Source organism: Paroedura picta, chromosome 9 (genome assembly GCF_049243985.1).
Source record: "Paroedura picta isolate Pp20150507F chromosome 9, Ppicta_v3.0, whole genome shotgun sequence".
NCBI lineage: Eukaryota > Metazoa > Chordata > Lepidosauria > Squamata > Gekkonidae > Paroedura > Paroedura picta.
The window spans coordinates 26,112,328-26,130,951 of NC_135377.1; the positions used below are offsets into that span (position 1 = coordinate 26,112,328).

An 18,624-nucleotide genomic window follows, 5' to 3' on the forward strand; every position below is an offset into this window, starting at 1 on the left:
GGTGGGACGCCGGAGGAGGAGGAGGAGGAAGGGAAGGGGAGGGGCTGGGGCTGGGGCTCAAGCAGCCAGCGGACATGGCCGCGTGTACTTGTGGAGGGTTTCTCTTCTTGGGTTCCCTGGGGAGGGACAGTAAGGGGTATTTCTTAACTTTATTCTTCTCCTTCTGGGAGTTCTGTTTGGGAGCCCCTCTTGCGATGGTTTGTCAGAAGCCGCTGCTGAGAGATGGCTGTTTAGGAGGGGTTGCCCAATCTGCATAAACGTGGTACCTATTGCAGATTATTATTATTATTATTATTGTATGTATTGTTCATGGTTCCTGTGTGCACTTCTGCCATGCCATGAATAAATAATCAGCTGCTGCTTCGCTGTGTTTTTGTTCCGATCTGCTAGGCTAGGGATTGCAAAGCTTACTCTTTATGAAGTGTGTAATATTTTTTTGTGTGCAAGTGTTCAGGTTCCTCAGAACTCTTCGTCTGGCTGGGAAAGAGTAAAGGATAGTCAACCTGTGGTCCTCCAGATGTGAGCACCCCCCCTTCTCTTACCTTGCTGCATAAATGCCAGCTTTGTTTGGGTTTAGAAATACCTGGAGATCTGAGGATGGAGCATGGGAAAGTGGGGTTTAGGGAAGGAAAGGACCTCAATAGGGTATACTATCATGCAGTCCACCTTCCAAATCAGCCATTTTCTCCAGGAAAAGTGGGATAAGTGTTTTACATAAGAAATAAGTGATTTATGCAATCTAGTGATGAGTTGCAATTCTCGGAGATTTTCAGCCTCTTTCTGGAGGTTGGCAACACCGCAACTTGGAGTGTAAAGATGGTAAGAAATAAGAAAGCCTTAGGCTGCACAACATCTAAAAAAAGAAAGAAAGAAAAGAGTTCAGGAAGGAGCATAGTGTAGCGGATGGTATTTGTAGCTCTTTACAATGAGCCAGATGTAAATCCTAGTTAAGGTTCTAAGAAGAGGCCACTTTCTAAATCAATACAGCCGACAGTAAATGTTATGACAATATGTCTGGTTTAATGAATTGTCTGAAGAGAGGAACCAAAGAATGTCAATATGGGTAATCCAATATATATTATTTGCTGGCATGCTTTGCTTTATTTCTTGATACTCAGTATACCTGCTGGATTCATATTTGTACTGAATTATTTAAACCAAATCTAATTTCATTGCTATTTATAGGAAATCCAAGTGTCTTAATGTCAAAAGATGACTTGCAATTGGACACTTTGACATTTTTTTCCCTATCCAGCATTGTAATGTCGAGGAACTAATGGAATAGTGTTTAATTTCCTTTGTGCTTACTTCAAGTATCTCATCCACACTAGTCTGGGGCTTTTCACAGAGCAACTGTGCCATAAAACAGGACAAAAAAGAAAAAGAAATGGCATAATGCTCTGACTGGGGTGTAAACCTTGGGGAAATTAATCAATTAAAAAGCTCAAGAAAGGTTTTTAGTATGCCCAAATAAATTCCCAATAAGGCAATTCTTTTTTTAAGTTAATTATTTTCAGTACTTATCAAAACTGTCAATTGCTAGTGCCATTTCACACAGGAAATGTCTCTTCTAATGGTGTTTGTTGTGATTCATAAATATGCTACAGTTAAACCAAAGAAAATTTTTAAATATATAAATATGTCATTTTTATCTTAGCAGAATTACACATTATATAATTATAATAATAATATTAATAATAATAATAACAGTATGCAATTGTGCTTATGTAATTAATTAGATATGTGGTGCAGAGTGGTAAGGCAGCAGACATGCAGTCTGAAGCACTGCCCATGAGACTGGGAGTTCACTCCCAGCAGCCGGCTCAAGGCTGACTCAGCCTTCCATCCTTCCGAGGTCGGTAAAATGAGTACCCAGCTTGCTGGGGGGTAAACGGTAATGACTGGGGAAGGCACTGGCAAACCACCCCGTATTGAGTCTGCCATGAAAACGCTGGAGGTAGTCACCCCAAGAGTCAGACATGACTCAGTGCTTGCACAGGGGATACCTTTACCTTTACTTTTAATTAATTAGATAACCAATTTAAATATACAGTTTATCAACCCAAATGTGTTTGAATGGAAGACAATCACTGACAAAGACGTTATTCATAGGCTGATGTATTTTCACTTGTCTCTTGTTCTGATGGAGATGGGGCTTTTAAGGGGAGAAGATTAAGCTAATATTTCTTTTAATGATTGTGTTATCCATGCTTATTATTTGATATAGAACTGCTTTGTTGGACATATGTGATAGGACTCTAAATGGAATCTCAGTCCTGTACCTGGAAGGCATGCATGGTACCAGTTCAATTATGACCTTACTGTGGCTTCAAACCTTTTGACACTCAGTTTATCAGTTCACTTTGATCAAGATTTCTCATCCCAAAGTATGCATATAATTTTCGAGAAAGGACTGATTGTCTCAATTAACTTGTTTACATCTGACATTTAGACAACAATTTGTAATTATTTTTGCCTCACCTTGGGAGTCCAACATCAGTTAACCAGTGTTTAGGAGGAAGAGTTTTCTAACAACAGTTACATTTCTACAGGCATAACCCAGTATATGTGGAAAGATATAGCCTTGTCAGATAGATACAATGGATTCTGCTGTGGAAGGTACGTTCATTCCACTGCTACCTTTCAGACTAACAATGTTTATTTCAGCATTAGCTGTTTTGTGCCAGAGATCACTTCTTCAGATGCTTCAAGAGGAAATATTTATAAAGAAAATGACAGGAGGGGAGAGGGAAAGGAAGGAGGTGGGCTTGGTGTGAATTCTAGCATAGAGAGAGGCTTGGTGTGAATTCTAGCATAAATTTTCCAGGGGTGATTCTCTGTGAAAAGAGCCTGGAACAAATTAGATTGTTATTTATAATGGATGATGAGAGAAGTTTAGAGATTCTAGCTGTCCCTAATGGAGTGCAAATCAACAATACAGTAATTAACATATTTATTTTCCCCTATTGTAGCATTCACAGTCTAACCTTGACATTGTATGAGTGAAATTGCATGTTATGTTGCTTTTATTTTGTTATATATCTGATTGCATGCCTTGTGAGTGTCCTGCATAGTGCAGGGGGTTGGACTAGATGACCCAAGATGTCCCTTCCAACTCTGTGATTCTATGATTCTTTGTTTTGAACTGCTTATGTTTTTTTTTTAAGAACTGAAGAATATATCTGATCTTTGCATTAGAGTAGGCTTTCTCAACCAGGAATTTAGGAAAGCTCTAGAAAGGTTTCCTGAATGGGTGGAAGTTAATTAAATTTTTATATATTTTAAAATTTGTTAAACATTTATTGGGCGATACGACCATGTATGGTCATGTCAGCTCGTTCCCCCAATGGCCAATGTTGGGCATGGAAAAGTTGGAAAGGTGTCCTGTGTAGGCGGGGTACACAGCTATGTTTCCCAACCATATTCTGCACGATCACACCACTTCTGGGGTTTCTTGAAGCTTGAAGAATATTTCAGGAGTTTCTCAAAAAAGTTGAGAAAAGCTGCATTAGAGAATTCAAAAGGTCTGGCCTCAATTCATAAACCAGTTTGGTTCAGTGGAAGTTGTATAGCTAGGACTGAACAATGAGACTGGAATGTCATACGTCTTAGAAATGACAGGAATGCCTAGTTAAGCTTCTGCTTTGTTACAAATGCTTTCTTTAACTACCTGGAAATAACTCACAGGACAATCCAATACAGAGTGACTTCAGTATGAGCCCATTGCAATCAATAACTGGAAGCAAATTGCTCTAAAAATGAGGAGCATATTGGCTCAATTACATCAGTTAGTCTTTGCATCCATGATACGGAGAAACAGAAAATACAAACAAAATAGTAACAATCGAGATTCTTTTTCATGTGAAAAGTGCTTCATAAATATTGGTGATTAATCATCATTATGGTCTGCAATAATCTGCCTGATCTACTGTGGCATTTCTGTCTTCTAGTACAGCCTAAACAGAGTACTCAATTTTCCATTTTCTCAACAGAAAACTATTTTGAGAGCGCTGATCAAATTGTCATTTTCAAAGACAGGCAAATTCCTTTTAAGAAGACATATAGTTAATCATTAACACTTTGAGTACTCTGCTTGTTAAAGTTAAAACGATAACCTGTTTGTAATGACCCTGCAAAAATTCCCTGCATTGTATTAAGGAGGCAGCAAATGAAGCAGCAGAAGGAAACATGGGGAGAGACTTCTGTGATCCAGCCAAAGGAGGAGATGAAGACAGTGAGATGAGGCTCAAAAAAACCATTGGATATTTTGAAGGGGTTAGCTTTATCATGGGTACGATTGTAGGAGCAGGGATCTTTGTATCCCCTACAGGGGTACTGCAGTACTCTTCACTCAACGTTGGTGTTGCTTTGATCATCTGGACGATCTGTGGTATCATATCTCTGATGGGTGCTCTCTGTTATGCAGAGCTAGGCACTGCTTTACCATTGTCGGGAGGAGAATACAGCCACATAAAGAGAGCTCTTGGCTCTCCTCTTGCATTCCTTTTTATGTGGACAGCACTGTTCAATAAACCAGCATCGAATGCTGCTCGGGCCTTGCTGTTCGCTGAGTACGCAATCCAGCCTTTCTACGGCGAGTGCCAGGCTCCAGAACTGCAGAAGAAAGGCCTAGCTCTGGCTGTTCTCTGGTTTCTTGGAATCCTCAACGGCCGAAGTGTCAAGATGGCTACTTGGGTGCAGACTATTTTTACCATCTTGAAAATGATGGCTCTGTCGGTAATTGCAATTAGCGGGATTGTCCTGCTGATAAGAGGGAGGAAAGAGAATGTGGCAAGATTTGAGAATGCTTTCGATGCAGAGATTCCAGATGCCGGTCAGATCGCAGAAGCCTTTTTCCAAGGACTGTATGCATATGGCGGCTGGTGGTCTCTCAATTATATGGCAGGTACAACTCTCCTTTTCTTTCTACTTTGGGGCAGCCACGCATTTTTCCAAATCCTACTGAAATAGAGCTACCTGCTAGGGGCTGGCTAAATTCCTGCCTTCACCACAGACATAATAATTGTACAGAGTAGCTCCATGTTTAGTCCAATTCAGGGTGAGTTCAGGCCACGTTGATCCATTCTTGTAGTTTTTTGCAAGCTATGCATTTCTACGTTTTGTAAAATATTTTATCTCTTTCATGGGAGAATGCTTCCATTCTTCACCGTGCTGAAAAACTATTCCTGATCATTCCAGAGCTTAAACTAGTTGTGTGGAAGCAATATATGAAATGGTTATTTTCATTTCATGGACAGATACATTTGGTAATCAGGCCTTTTTTTTCTGTATTAGCACAATCAAAAATAAAAGTAGGAGTATATATTCTGTTGATATCTGACCCAAATGTATTGTAAGATTCAAGACCTAAGGTACAGACCTGTGGTTATGTACCTTCTTTCAATGCTCACATACAGATTTTCTGTAATGGATATCCTAGTACTGCATTCTTTTCAGGTCCAGAAAAAGTTCCTCAAAAAGGCTTTGTCAGAGACTGCCATGGTCCTGTTTATATCAGCATGAAGCTGACTGCTGCTAGTCTATAAGGCATATAGGCAATATTTGTGTAATAAAGTGTCTTCTAATTTTATATTGCAGAGGAGATTAAAAACCCAAACAAAAATATTCCCAGGACTGTGATGACTGCCCTTCCTTTAGTGACTCTGTTTTACTTGCTGGTAAATGTTTCATATCTGACAGTTCTCACACCCAAGGAAGTTGTCTCCTCAGGTATGATCAGCAGTTTGTATTTTTGACTCCATTCATGTTTAATGTCAACCTAGAATTCACTAAATAAACTCAAAAGGACTTTGACTAATATTGTCAGCTTAAATGTAAATGACAGAGCTCTTTTCTGTTATATCAAGACTTTAAAAATTTTCTCCTCCGAGAAGATCAGTTGGCAACTAATTGGCTACCTTTTAGAGAGCAAATGAAAACTTTTCCCCAAGCCTTTGATTTATTGTTCATGTCCATTTTGCTGTACCACATTAGCACCTCTTTTTATTGTTTTAATGTTTGGTTTTTAAGCTTCTAAGTCTGCTTTTTAGCTTTTGTGTTTTTATTACTTTTCTTGCTTTTTGTGTGTTTCTAAACTGTTGTATTTCTATGCTGCTGGCTTTCTATTGTTCTTATCTGTTGTAGAGTTCATGACTGTTGTAAGTCACCTGGACTGTATTGTGTTGGGAAGGTAGGATATAAGTGAATAAGTAAACCAGGCCTCACTTGCAGATCCTGCAACATTTAACCAACTGGCCAAGTGGATGAGCTGTTAGCACAAGTCATCTAATAATGTTGACGTTTTCTTGCAGTTGCTGTAGCAGTCACTTGGGCTGACAGAGTGATCCCGTCAGTTGCATGGATTATCCCTGTATCCGTGGCCATTTCAATATTTGGTGCCCTTAATAGCAGCATGTTTACACTTGGACGATTAAGCTATGCTGGGAGTCAGTCTGGACATTTGCCCATTGTGATATCCATGCTTAATGTCCACTATTGGACTCCAGCGCCAGCCATGATTTTTTCAACTATTATTGCGTCCATTTTTATTATCCCATCAGACCTGATTGCTTTAACCAATTATTTTGGATTCTCTGTCTGGCTCATGATTGGATTTACGTGTACAAGCCTGATTGTCCTCAGGTACCGAGAACCTAATCTACGCAGACCATACAAGGTAAAAGGGAATAAATTAAAATATATAACAAATTCTAAAATGAATAATATGTGGGTCTTGCAAGTCTTTACAAGAAGCAGCAGAGTTGGTTCTTATATGCCGCTTTTCTCTACCCAAAAGAATCTCAAAACAGCTTACATTTGGCTTCCCTTTCCTCTCCCCACAACAGACACCCTGTGAGGTAGGTGAGGCTGAGAGAGCCCTGATATTACTGCTTGGTCAGAACAGCTTTATCAATGCTGTGGTGAGCCCAAGGTCACCTATCTGGCTGCATGAGGGGGAGCGCAAACCCAACTGGCCAGATTATAGAAATCCATGCTCCTAACCACTACACAAGTTAGCTATGCCATGATGCTTCGACCATCTCACTTAAGTTCAGCACCACTAATATGAGGGACACTGCAGCACAGCCATCTCCAAACTTGCAAAATCTTGGTGCTTAAATTGACATCCAGGGAATCTCATAGAATAAGAGAAGTCTCCTGAGGGGAGTGTATGTTCACTGTGATACTGTCACATCTTTCTCACTTATTCAAAGAACAGGAAGTATTGTGGTTATTTCCTGTGTTTATTCCCTTTGGAGGACTGTCTACTGAGTCTTACAGATTTTCCATATTATTTACTTTATTAGTACTTATGCAGGTGAATCACTAATGTCAACAGAGGCATTCCACAGGACCAGAGACCAACTACTCCACATCAGATTCACAGGTTCCTCTTATGCACAGCTCTCTGTCTGCCTTTCTTACTATTTCTTCACACTGAGGCATAATCTCTCTCCCTTCACCTATGAGGGGGACACCTTCCCGAAATCTGATTGGAGGTAAAACAGAATCTTTGGATGACTGTATTCTCCATCTTGGTCAAAAACCAAGTCTGTTTCATCCACTAAACTGAATGCATGGCTTGGATCCTTCACGAAGTGGAAATATCTAATAATCTGGCCATGTACAAAGGGAGAAGAGTAGGGGAAGAAGGAAAATATAATAGTGTTATCGAAAAGAACAATACAATATTTTATTTATTTTTGGACTTCTATCCCATCACTCTTGAAAGACTCTCAGCGGCTTACAATTATAAAATCCCATAATCCAATAAAACCTGTATAAGAACAAGGACATGTGATGGCGCTATACATCAGGTTGTTTGGAGCAGGAATTGCAGAGCCAATATGTGCATACTAAGAGAGTAATAATTTATAACTTTTAGATCTTGTTAAAATTTAAATTGCATGCAGTGATTTGCGAATATAATGTAACTGATGAGACCATGTATGAAAAAAACAGATTGCTGTGTTTGTAATAAGACTTTAAGATGGTTGGAATTATGACAGTGCAACTGTAAGGTTTTTTGTCAATCTCCTTGAAGGATACTGCAGATTAGTTTTGCTAGCTAAGTTCAGATAACACCTGGGGCACAGGTGCTGCACCAAGCAAGACTTCTCAGGTCGTGTATTAGTTGAAAAGATTCCCTGTGTGGAATAATTAACCATACGAGGTAATTGGAGAACGCGGTTTTCTTTTAATATATACAGTCACACAGCTCCTTGTTTTTGTTACATCCAAGAAGCAGACAAGTATTAATAAATGTTTTGATTTTATTTAAGGTGCACAAAATGTTAATACTAGCAGTGACAAACGATATTGTTTGACAAACTATATACTGTTTGATATTTCTCTCTAAGCACTTATACTCTTAACAGGAGGTTACAGAGTTGAGTTTCAGAGTCCATAGATCATAAACAGAGTTTCAAAGTTTCAGGTGGTCAAACCCAAGGATTCAAAGGGAAGTTTATGATTTCCAAGACAACAAGGGGTAAGACAAGGGGTAATACAAAATTGGATTCTTTATGGGAATGTCCCACAGGGTCAATCAAATCCCTATACCAATTCATAATTAGGCCAATGACATCCTTGGTGCCAAGGACAATCAGGGCCTTATAAATAAATTAGTGACAGCCTGACTCTCACAAGGTCTGTGGTACACCTGCTCTGGGGTTCCTTGGTCCTTCCCCCTCCCCCTATCTCAGACACACACACAACGCCCTCCCCCTCTTTCAGATACATACACAGGCACAAACTCCTTCTCCCCCCCCTGCCCTCCTCCCCCCCCCCCGGTAACTCTTGCTTCCCTAACTTCCTCCCTGGTCCCTTCCCCCTCCCTCAGACACACCCAGAACCCCTCCCACTCCCACTCACAAAGGGGTCAGAGACATAGGTTTTTGATGAAGATGGTCAAGAGAGTGCCTAAGGCAGAGTCTGTCTGAAGGTAGAGATCAACAGAAGAAGGTAGAAATGGGAAGCAGCAGGGTCTGAGAGAGTTTATCATCATAAATGCTGACCTCATCCAAGAGTTGCATCTATCTGCAACTACTGGAATACATGAGTTGGTCCCAAATGGCACAGAACTGACTGCATCTCCTTGTTTAGGAGACATTTGTGGGAAAGCAAACCATAGTTGACTGTAATATCTAATCCAACATCAGTTGGGCATCTGAAATCTCTCACTTGTGTATATGGTGGGGAGGCATATAAATGATGCTAATGGGAAAGAAAAATTAACTCTGCATCCCCATCTGTGCAGGTTTTACAGTCACATTGATAACCACACTCGAAACAAAGCCAGTGTAAGTGTTCTGTGTGAACATGATGGAATAGCTGTTGCCACTGTGCAAGGTGACCGCAAGGCAGCCATGAATATTTAAGAGTTATGGTGGAAATGGAGCTTTGGAGAGTTTGTGCCTGGGGGCTACTTCAGTTGTTTTCACAGACTGGAAAATAGGAACCTGGGAACTCAAGATCCCGTGAACAGAATATGAAAAAGGCATGTGTGTGTGTATTTGTGTGTATTTACTCCATTCTGGTTTATATATCTGACTTCTGCTTTCTCAAACCTCTTTTTTTTATTCTGCAGGTGTTTTTACCGGTTGCATATGGAATGGTGGCAATTTCTCTGTTCTTAGTTTGTGCTCCTATAGTTTGGTCTCCAAAAGTGCAGTACATATATGCATTCCTTTTTGTGCTTGGGGGTCTTCTCATATATGTGCCTTTTGTACATTTTAAAATACATTTTGCATTTTTTGACAAGATTACATGCTACCTGCAGTTGTTGCTGGAAGTGTCACATGCTAATCACAAATATGAGTAATGGCTGTCATTTATACTCTGTGTTTATTTTAAAAGGCATCTCTCTAAATTATGGGCTATTAGTAGCCATAAAGCTAAGTAATATCTAACAAAAACATAGAGGTAAATATCTTAGAGTAAGCATATTCCATATTCTACATTCTGCACTCTCTATTTCATTTTTTTTTTGAAATTTGAAAGTATTGTTTGCCAAGTATACTGAAAAGGCTAGTGCCCAGAGATATATTTTTTCCTTTTACAAAAAGCTGTAAGTGTTACACTACTTGGGTCAGAGTTAAACTACTTGGATCAGAATATTCCACTAACACTGGGTAACTGCTGTCCATAAAACCAGGATCAGAAGATGGTTTATGAGCCACAGTTAGCTGTAGTTTTGTGTGATGTCTGAGTTGAGACTTCGTGTCTGAATCCTGGCTTGTTTCTTGGTGAAACTGTGATACAGAGAGAAGGAACTTAAACCAGCATTAGTTGAGACGGACCAAGATGTGGGTGATTTGTGACGGACCAAGTTGTGTAAGCTACTTGAGTCAGGGGTGTATCTTTTTGTTTTGTTTTGCTAGTTTAACTCTGTAAAAGGCTGTATACATTGGCACCACTATGCAAATCAACCAATAAATAATAGTTTTGCTCATTTAGTGCAATTCCTGTGCTTATAGTGACCACCTGAAATAGCCAACCTTTGCCGGCTATCTGCATGTAACGCCTGTCACTTCACAGCTACTTACAATGCTTCCCATCATGAAACAGGCACCAAAAGATACTTCTAAGGACAAGATGTCCGGTCATTTATTGGATTCCTATTTATTTTTTTAACTAAACAAATCCTCTTGAATCTGTGCATAGTGAGTGTTCTCTCTGCAGTCCAGATATCCTGCTTCCCCACAAAAAAGTTCATTTTTCTTTTTTTTTCCAGACAAGATCCAGAAAAACAGCAACTAAAAAAACAATCATAACATGAAAAAAGCAAAGGCTCTTAGGCTGGGAATCAGGAACTACCCCTGAAAATGCCCCTGAATTGCTATTCATGTCTAATGTTGCCTTTAGTGTTGGGAGTATTTTTATTTTTATTATTTATTAGAAGATAGATTGTGATTTCTATTCCACCCTTTCCTGAAGGCTCAGGGTGGATTACAACAATTAAACAATAACTACATATAAAAATACATAGCGTATAAGAAAATAAAATCAACCACTGGCCATTCATAAATAATAAAATAGAGAAGTGAATTAATGGATGAGTTCCAGGAGAACCAACAGAGCAAGTTCAGAAAACCTGTCTGACCATAGTGACTTGCAAGCCCTGTGGGAGCTCCTCCCCCAGGGCACAAACTTTACTGGCAAGGAATTCCACCAGGGTGGGGCCAAGGTGGAAAAGGCCCTTGTCCTGGTGGTAGCTAAGAGAACAATAACTAACCAATGGCTAACTCAATGAAATATCACAGAGATATGTCTTCTGTACAAGCAGGATGGGGGAAGCAGCAAAAATTTCATCTATCTTTCTCTGGATAGGGATTAGTGTGTGTGTGTGTGTGTGTGTGTGTGTGTGTGTGTGACACAAAAATGCTGTCTAAAGACAGAAAAAATGGTGTCTCTTCTGCTGCCCAAGGCAATGGTTCACATTATCTTATGTCACAGCCAGCTGTGCCTGGAACATGAGAGAGTCCACCAGAATACCAGTAATTATATACCAGGACTGTTTGTAGTGAGAGCTATGACTCTGTCTATGAACCTGTCCGCTAGATGGTGCCACTCAAACACAGCTGCTTTGAATAATCAAAGTAGATTATAGTGCAGTGTTAAATCGCCCCCCTCCCTGAGAAGGATAATGAAATAATTCTTTTGTTCAGGAAATTAAAAGCTAAAAGGAGGCAGAAGCTACTTTGATCTTAGTCGAAAGGCCGAGAAAACTCAAATGCAGGCTATATTAAATTCAAGGTCGGTTTGGTTTTTGGCTTGTTTATTTTTGGTTTTGTGTGCTTGCTTAACCATTTTTGATGGGGGGCATCATACACGCAAGAGTTTCTTCCACTGAGATAGCTAAGGTACTTGTGTCTTCTTACATAACAGAGTGCTTTGTTGGAGTAATAAAGCCATTAAGTGTGTGGGCTAGCTGAAAACATGTATTTTACTTAAGGTATATTTCTAGCCTGTCTTTACACTCTTAGCCTTTACACTCTGATACAAAATACAATTATGTGGAAGAAAGTTCTACTGGAATCACAACAGGTACCGAGGAAGATCATACCTGATGATTTTTTTAAATAATCTGTCCTGGGGAGACAAAATTGAATGATTTTTCAATATAATAACTAAGGAGCCATGGCTGAATGGTATAACATGTGCTTGGCATGCAGAGGTTCCCAGGTACAGTCCCCAGCATTTTCAGTTAAAAGGACCAAGTTGTAGGTGATGTGAAAACCTGAGCTGTGGAGAACTGCGGCCAGTCAAGGTAGATAACACAGAATAATAATAAGAAAGCATATCCATAGAGAAGAGCACAAAAGCAGAAGGACGGTGGTCGTTTGTTCTCATTTCCCATCCGCTTGATAGGATCTTCAGTACAAACCAACATTTTGCTAATGGAATCCATTAAAAGTGATCTCCATTCACCTCAAGAATATATAGTTCAATGTACTTTTTACAGTGTTCCATTTGCAAAACCAATTAAACGTTTGGCTTGGGTAACCTGGGATCAATAGATAGTTAAGGAGCAGAAATCCTAATTCAGCCGATGGTTGTCAGCATGCTTTTTTGTGATGAGAATGCAAATGCAAAGTTAAACTACTCCAATTCAATGTTTCACTTTTAGGGATTCAAAAACAAAAGTTGGTATTGCTCCATGTGAATTCCTTGTTAGGCACAAGTTGTGCTGCATGGATTCATTTGTTTTGTGATTTTAGGACACCCTTTCTCAACTTTTTTTACCATTGAGAAACCCTGAAACATTCTTCAGGCTTCAATAAACCCCAGAAGTGGCACATTTGTGCAGAATTACTTCTCACCCCTTCAGGAAACCCTTTCAGGGCCATCAAGAAACCCCAAGGTTCCAGGAAACCCTGGGTTGAGAACGCCTGCCTCAGAAGGACATTGTGTCCTATGTGTTAAGTGCTGTCAGGTAGCTTCTGATTTAAGGCAACCCTATGAAGTAATGAAAGTTGGACCATAAAGAAGGCCGAGCGTCAAAGAATTGAGGCTTTTGAACGCTGGTGCTGGAGAAGACTCTTGCGAGTCCCTTGGACTGCAAGGTGAACAAACCGGTCAGTCCTAGAGGAGATCAGCCCTGCCTGCTCATTAGAAGGCCAGATCCTGAAGATGAAACTCAAATACTTTGGCCACCTCATGAGAAGGAAGGACTCCCTGGAGAAGAGCCTAATGCTGGGAGCGACTGAGGCTAGAAATAAAGTTAAAATAGGTTTATATGATGTCTTTTTGTGTTATTAATAATCCTGTCTGGATTAGGATTAGGCATGTAATGCTTTCTTGTTATTAATAAATTGTTGTTTTGCAAAGTGCCTGAAAATTTCATTCCTATTGCAAAGTGGGGAAGAGAAACAGCCTTTTAATTTAAATCATTTAAAAAGAATGATTCCTTTCTACAGTATTCTATGCATGCACATTTAGATCTAAACATGAGTTATAATAATCAGTAACCAACCCTGAATTGTTGGCAGTTTTCTAGTTTGCCTTCTCAATATTTTCCCCAGTTTCAGGTATCTTTACTTGTCTGTTGACGGGCATGTTCAGTGTTGACTTGAATCTGATTTTCTGAAATGTGTAACCTTCCAGTGCTTTTGGGAGCATGAAATGAAAAAAAAATCCACTCTAACTTCAAATAAGGATGAAAACAGACTGCATGGATATTTGTCAAGAAAATCTTAATATGCACATGAACTGCTGTTCAGACATTTCAAGGATTATTTGGGATTTGTTATGGATTATGAATAACAGTTGTTAATCCTCCTTTACTCCAGTGAATTTGGAGCTAAATACTACAAATCTCACCAAACCTTCTGCTTGAAGAACATACAAATAAGACCATGAAAGAACCGTACAAAGTAGTAGGAAAGGCCCTAAAAATTCCATGATTACTAAGTGTATGAAGCAACTCTTAAGATTTATCTTGGCTCTCCAAGTAGCTAATTAAGAAACAATTGTTCCCAAGGTGCTATGTTCTGAGAAGGTGTCAGCTGAAAATGAATGAACTGACCTTTTTGCTGCTCCAGGTGCAAAGCTAGCCTGCCTTGAATCCAGGCAACAGTAATGTGATTATAGGGTGAGGAGGAGGTACCCCTCCTCTTGGATGTGAGCAATGGCAACTAAGAGTTGGCCATAGGCACAAATCGTGCTCCTCACCTCCTCCCACAATCCTCCCTGTGCTGCTATGATGCAACAACCTGAACAGCATTTCTTGAAAAGCTGAAGTGCATTGTATACGAACATACAAAGCTATCTTCTATCTAGTCTGGCCCCTGATCCATTTAGTTCAATATGATCTTCCTTTGTAGTGGCTCTTCAGAGTTTCAATTAGACTATCAGTTGTCACCTGAGGTCCCATAATGGCAGTTGTCCAGGAATTGAAATGGGCCTTTGGTCTCCAAAGCATGTGCTTTACCACTGAACCATGGCTTTTCAGCATTCCAGTTATGGACAAGGCATGGTGAGAAGGAATGATTATATTGGAGGGTCTGCGCCCTGTTGTCTCGGAGCACGATTGGGGTCTTGGAAAAGTATATAAACCTCATGACATTAAACCATTGTATGATAGCAGTGGATGATAGCAGAGGAAATCAGCTGTTATTCCTTATAGCAGAAATTCCAGGGCCTGCCATGTTGTAAAGTAAATAGGGAAGGGATAAAATAAATTTCATCACTCTCCTTGAATGTATTATTTTAAAAACCACAATGCAGGTATTACCAAGGTATATGATATGGTTATATGAAACATCTATAAGTGTCGGAGGACATGCTATGCTGGGAGAATCCATTCTTTCCCACTCCCCTCCTCAAATGGCCCTTCCTGACTATGTTAATTTTGCCTTCTCTTTTTATATCGAGAACTGCATTCTTATTTATGGCTGATCTTCTCCCACAACTTGTTGAATCACTAAGACGAAGTTCAGTCTATGAGGAGAAAGAAGAATGTTCTTTAGAAATGGCCATTGTGTCATTTCCTGTGTTGGCACTTCTGTTACTTAAGAAAGAACATTTTTCTTTCTTCTCTTGAAACATTTTTCTTTCTCCTCGGGGCTGCTCCTGCAGTTTACCTTGCTACCATTTGGGCAAGAAGACTGAGGATACCCGTCAACATTGCACTGTCCTTGGACCCACACCAGGGTGTGCATTTATATACTATTTGAGTAGACACTCATCGCTTCACATTGCCTATGTGCTAGAGGAAATGTTAACCAGTGACCTACACAGGTGTGTGTCCTGCTGCTTAGTCAGGTTTTCTCCTATTTTAATGTCCAAAAGCAACAGAATGTTGGAGTTACTGATAGAAGAAGGTGGAAATAAATAATTCATAAATAAATAACAAGCTTCCCGTTTATGAAGCAAGGTGTATGCTCTGGTTCCGTTATAAACAAACAAGCCACTTTATAATTATGGCTTAACAGTTTGTTAGACATCTTCCAACCGAATGAATGCATAATGTCTCTGAGGGCTGTCTTGCATATTGCTTTCTGTAGCCGAAAAGCAGATGTTTAAGTCTTACTCTCAGGCATTCCCCCCCCCCCCATTCAACAAGGTAGGACTGGGACTCTAACCTCCCCTTATTGTCCACAGGCTGCCCCTTGCCCATTCTGCCCAATCAGAGGAAGGCTTTAAAACAATGAAGCCTTTGTGAGAGAACTCCAAGTAGATTTTAGATATTTAGGTAGTTGGTGTGTCTGCATGGGAAAGCAGATCCGCATGATCAGAGAGTGCCTGGATAACACAGTCAATGGTCCAATCAGCTGCTCAGGCTAAAACTCATGGATCTCTGTGCCATTCCTTCGTTTGGTGAGCTGCCAGGACAACAGGTAAGAGTGTTCCCTGAGCAGTAAACATTTCCTGTGTTCTGGAATGACTCTAGACTCTCCTTAATATGAAAGTCTTCCAGGTAAGGTTTTGCCTGGGCAGGAACGGTATGTGCTGGTTCCCAGTCATCCTTCTGTATGACCCTGATAAAAGAATAACTGGCGTAAATAGCAAAGTAGGGATTCCAAATTTCCAAACTCCCCCTCAGTTATGAGCAAGGAGAATGGTCCTGGCTTGACCTGCTGTACCTCCCAGGAATGTCTTAGCCAAGGCTTACAGAGGTGTGAAAGGGGATTCTTGGTTTTCTTGTTGCTGTGCACAGGAGATTTCAGACCAGCACCAGCTTCTTCCCTTAGCCTCCCCCAGCTCCTGCCTGCTTGATTTGGAGAGCAGTAACAAGAGCCCCAAGTTGGCCGTCCACATGCCAGACACCTTCCTCACTGCTAGAAGCCCCTGTTCTGGCTTGGAAGCAAGTAGTCCACAGGTCTCCTCAGGATCAAGCAACTTTCTTTGAGTGCTACTGACTCAAATTGTGTTCTTCACTGTTCTGCTTTGTATTCCAGCAGTTAATAATGGCTACATTGCATCTTGGGAGTAGGGACCGAACAAAAGTGGTATTCTCAAGTGCCTAAGCCATCTGTTTGCAGGGATCACTGTTTGAATTGGAGAATTTCCTTCGAGGTTGTTGCCATCTGAATCAGCCTAAGAATGGACGGATGTAGCTTCACTCCAAAGTACCTCTCTTGTGTTAAAAAGGGCTTTTGTTATTTGGCTTTGAGGGAAATGCCCTTTGATAGCAATTTCCAAGTTAATCTTTTTTTCCTGTATCTGATGAAGTGTGCATGCACACAGAAGCTTCTACCTTGAATAAAAACTTGCTGGCCTTAAAGGTACTACTTGATTCTATGTTTCTTTGACCCAGCTAGTTCTGCCACATGGCTCTTTGTTGAAGGATGCAGTGTGATCCTTAGCATGTTTTGCCTGTATTTTCAGTAGGGCCTATAGCCAAATTAATGTGAGTAGGGTTGTTGGTCTTAAAGACGTAAGTGGATTGACCTTACAAAAATGTAAAGAAAAAACTACAGACAGGGCTGGATGGTGGGCCTTTGTTCATAAAGTCACCATGAGTCAGAACTAACTTGATGGAACCTAGCAACAACCACTAACAAGGTCCCCTCTCTGTCCCTGGTGCTATGGGCCGTACAAGTCCTTAAACCAGGCCTGTTCTTACTGACAATAAACATGTGATAGGAACATGTGATAAACCACTTGTAAAAAAAAGTACAGCTATAAAGATGAGGCATTATAAGTTTTATGTCCTGGCAAGGAATAACCGTCCCTCCACTGTTAAAAATACTCGGTCTAGTCTCTATTCACCTTCTGTCAAGCTTTATCTATGGGGGGGGGGGAGATAAAAACCCCAACCCTTTGCTGTAACATCAGAGACAGAACAAATAGCACCAGACCACGTGATCTTTCACATCAAGCACCCTTGGAAACCATTTGCACTCATTGTGAACTATGGAACATCTAAGCACAAGGCATATGGATGGATTCCATCTTTTGTTCACAGTTTATTTTTAGCCTTGTCAAAGAATGTATCAATAATTGTAAAATATCCCTCTGGAAAACGTTCAAATTCAGCAGAGAAATTATTTGCAAGGCAGCGATTGTCTTTACTGAAAGGAGGAGGGCAGAGAAGTAATAATAGTTTATGCTCATTCTCCATAAAGACTTCTGCTCGATCCTTATGATATAAGAGACAGATTTCAAAAGGGAGTTTTATTGGCATCAAAGTTTTCCTTGATGTATTTATTCATCATTATAATTCTATGCTATCAATCTTTTGCATTACATAATCTTTAAATCCATGCTTTCCAAAGTAATTGAATCATGTCCCTGTATTGGCCAATCTATCTTTTATAAATGTGTTTCCAGTTTTTAAAAGCAGAATGGTGTATCAATAGGCACCTGAAATGTAGTCTTCAGTAAGACTCAAGAGTTAGATTTATGACAAAAGTAATAAGCCCAATACATTTTAAACTGCACTCAGCTCTTCATCAGGAAAAATCTGAATTTAGTTTTTAACCTGATTAAATATCACATAACTCTCAGTGCAAATCTATATTACATACTGATTTAGCAGTTATTGCTCTCCCTAGAGGATTCTGGGAACTACAGTTTGGAAGTTAAGATGTATTCTTCGACTTTCCTTCCGCTCTCTTGTTCTACCAGGAAATCCTTCTGTTGGATTGCTGGTAGTCAGTTAACTATACCCCCCTGGCTAAGGTCAAAAGAAATGTGGGAAAATGTTCACTCTGGCTACAAGATGGAGGTCCTGTGGCTGGGTGGGAAGGGGCAGGAACACCTCCCATGCCTGGACTGTGTGCAACTAACACCTGCAGCTTCAGCCAGGAATTTGGGGGTGATCTTTGATGCCTCCCTTTCTATGGAGACTCAGATAACTTGCTCTATGTGGGCCTTCCCTTGTCTTTGATCTGGAAATTGCAGCTGGTACAAAATGCAGCTACAAGGGTCCTCACTAGAACACCTTGGAGGACCCATATTCAGCCGGTGCTACAACACCTGCGCTGGTTACCAGTCTGCTTCCGGGTCAAGTTCTGGTTTTAACCTTCAAGGCTATATGCGACCTGGGTCCTACCTACCTGTGGGAACTCTTGCCTGCTTATGTCCCCCACAGAACACTTCGTCTGCTAGTTGTCCTGGGACATTCGCCTATCCTCAGCCAGGGTCAGGGCCTTTTGACCCTGGCCCCGGCCTGGT

At 40.4% G+C, this 18,624-nt stretch overlaps 1 protein-coding gene across 3 annotated transcripts; it reads left to right on the plus strand.

Annotated features, from left to right (window-relative positions):
• The first annotated feature begins 1,704 nt into the window (after positions 1-1,704).
• On the plus strand, positions 1,705-10,453 carry SLC7A13 (solute carrier family 7 member 13). Of its 3 annotated transcripts, none has more exons than XM_077352011.1 (4): positions 1,705-4,906; positions 5,599-5,730; positions 6,561-6,676; positions 9,590-10,453. In XM_077352011.1, the coding sequence occupies exons 1-4, from the start codon at positions 4,189-4,191 to the stop codon at positions 9,821-9,823; spliced, it is 1,200 nt and encodes a 399-aa protein (XP_077208126.1). In that variant the 5' UTR covers positions 1,705-4,188; the 3' UTR covers positions 9,824-10,453. The 3 variants fall into 3 exon arrangements, with proteins under 3 accessions (XP_077208126.1, XP_077208125.1, XP_077208124.1); XM_077352010.1 differs by having other exon boundaries at positions 1,707-4,906; positions 6,312-6,676; positions 9,260-9,821; XM_077352009.1 differs by having other exon boundaries at positions 1,710-4,906; positions 6,312-6,676.
• Positions 10,454-18,624: the final 8,171 nt, after the last annotated feature.

Bases quoted from the DNA above. Each gene is read 5' to 3' on its own strand.
- SLC7A13 (XM_077352009.1), top strand. From the start codon at position 4,189: ATGGGGAGAGACTTCTGTGATCCAGCCAAAGGAGGAGATGAAGACAGT. The intron at 5,731-6,311 runs GTATGATCAGCA...GTTTTCTTGCAG, and splicing joins CAAGGAAGTTGTCTCCTCAG to TTGCTGTAGCAGTCACTTGG. The intron at 6,677-9,589 runs GTAAAAGGGAAT...TTTATTCTGCAG, and splicing joins ATCTACGCAGACCATACAAG to GTGTTTTTACCGGTTGCATA.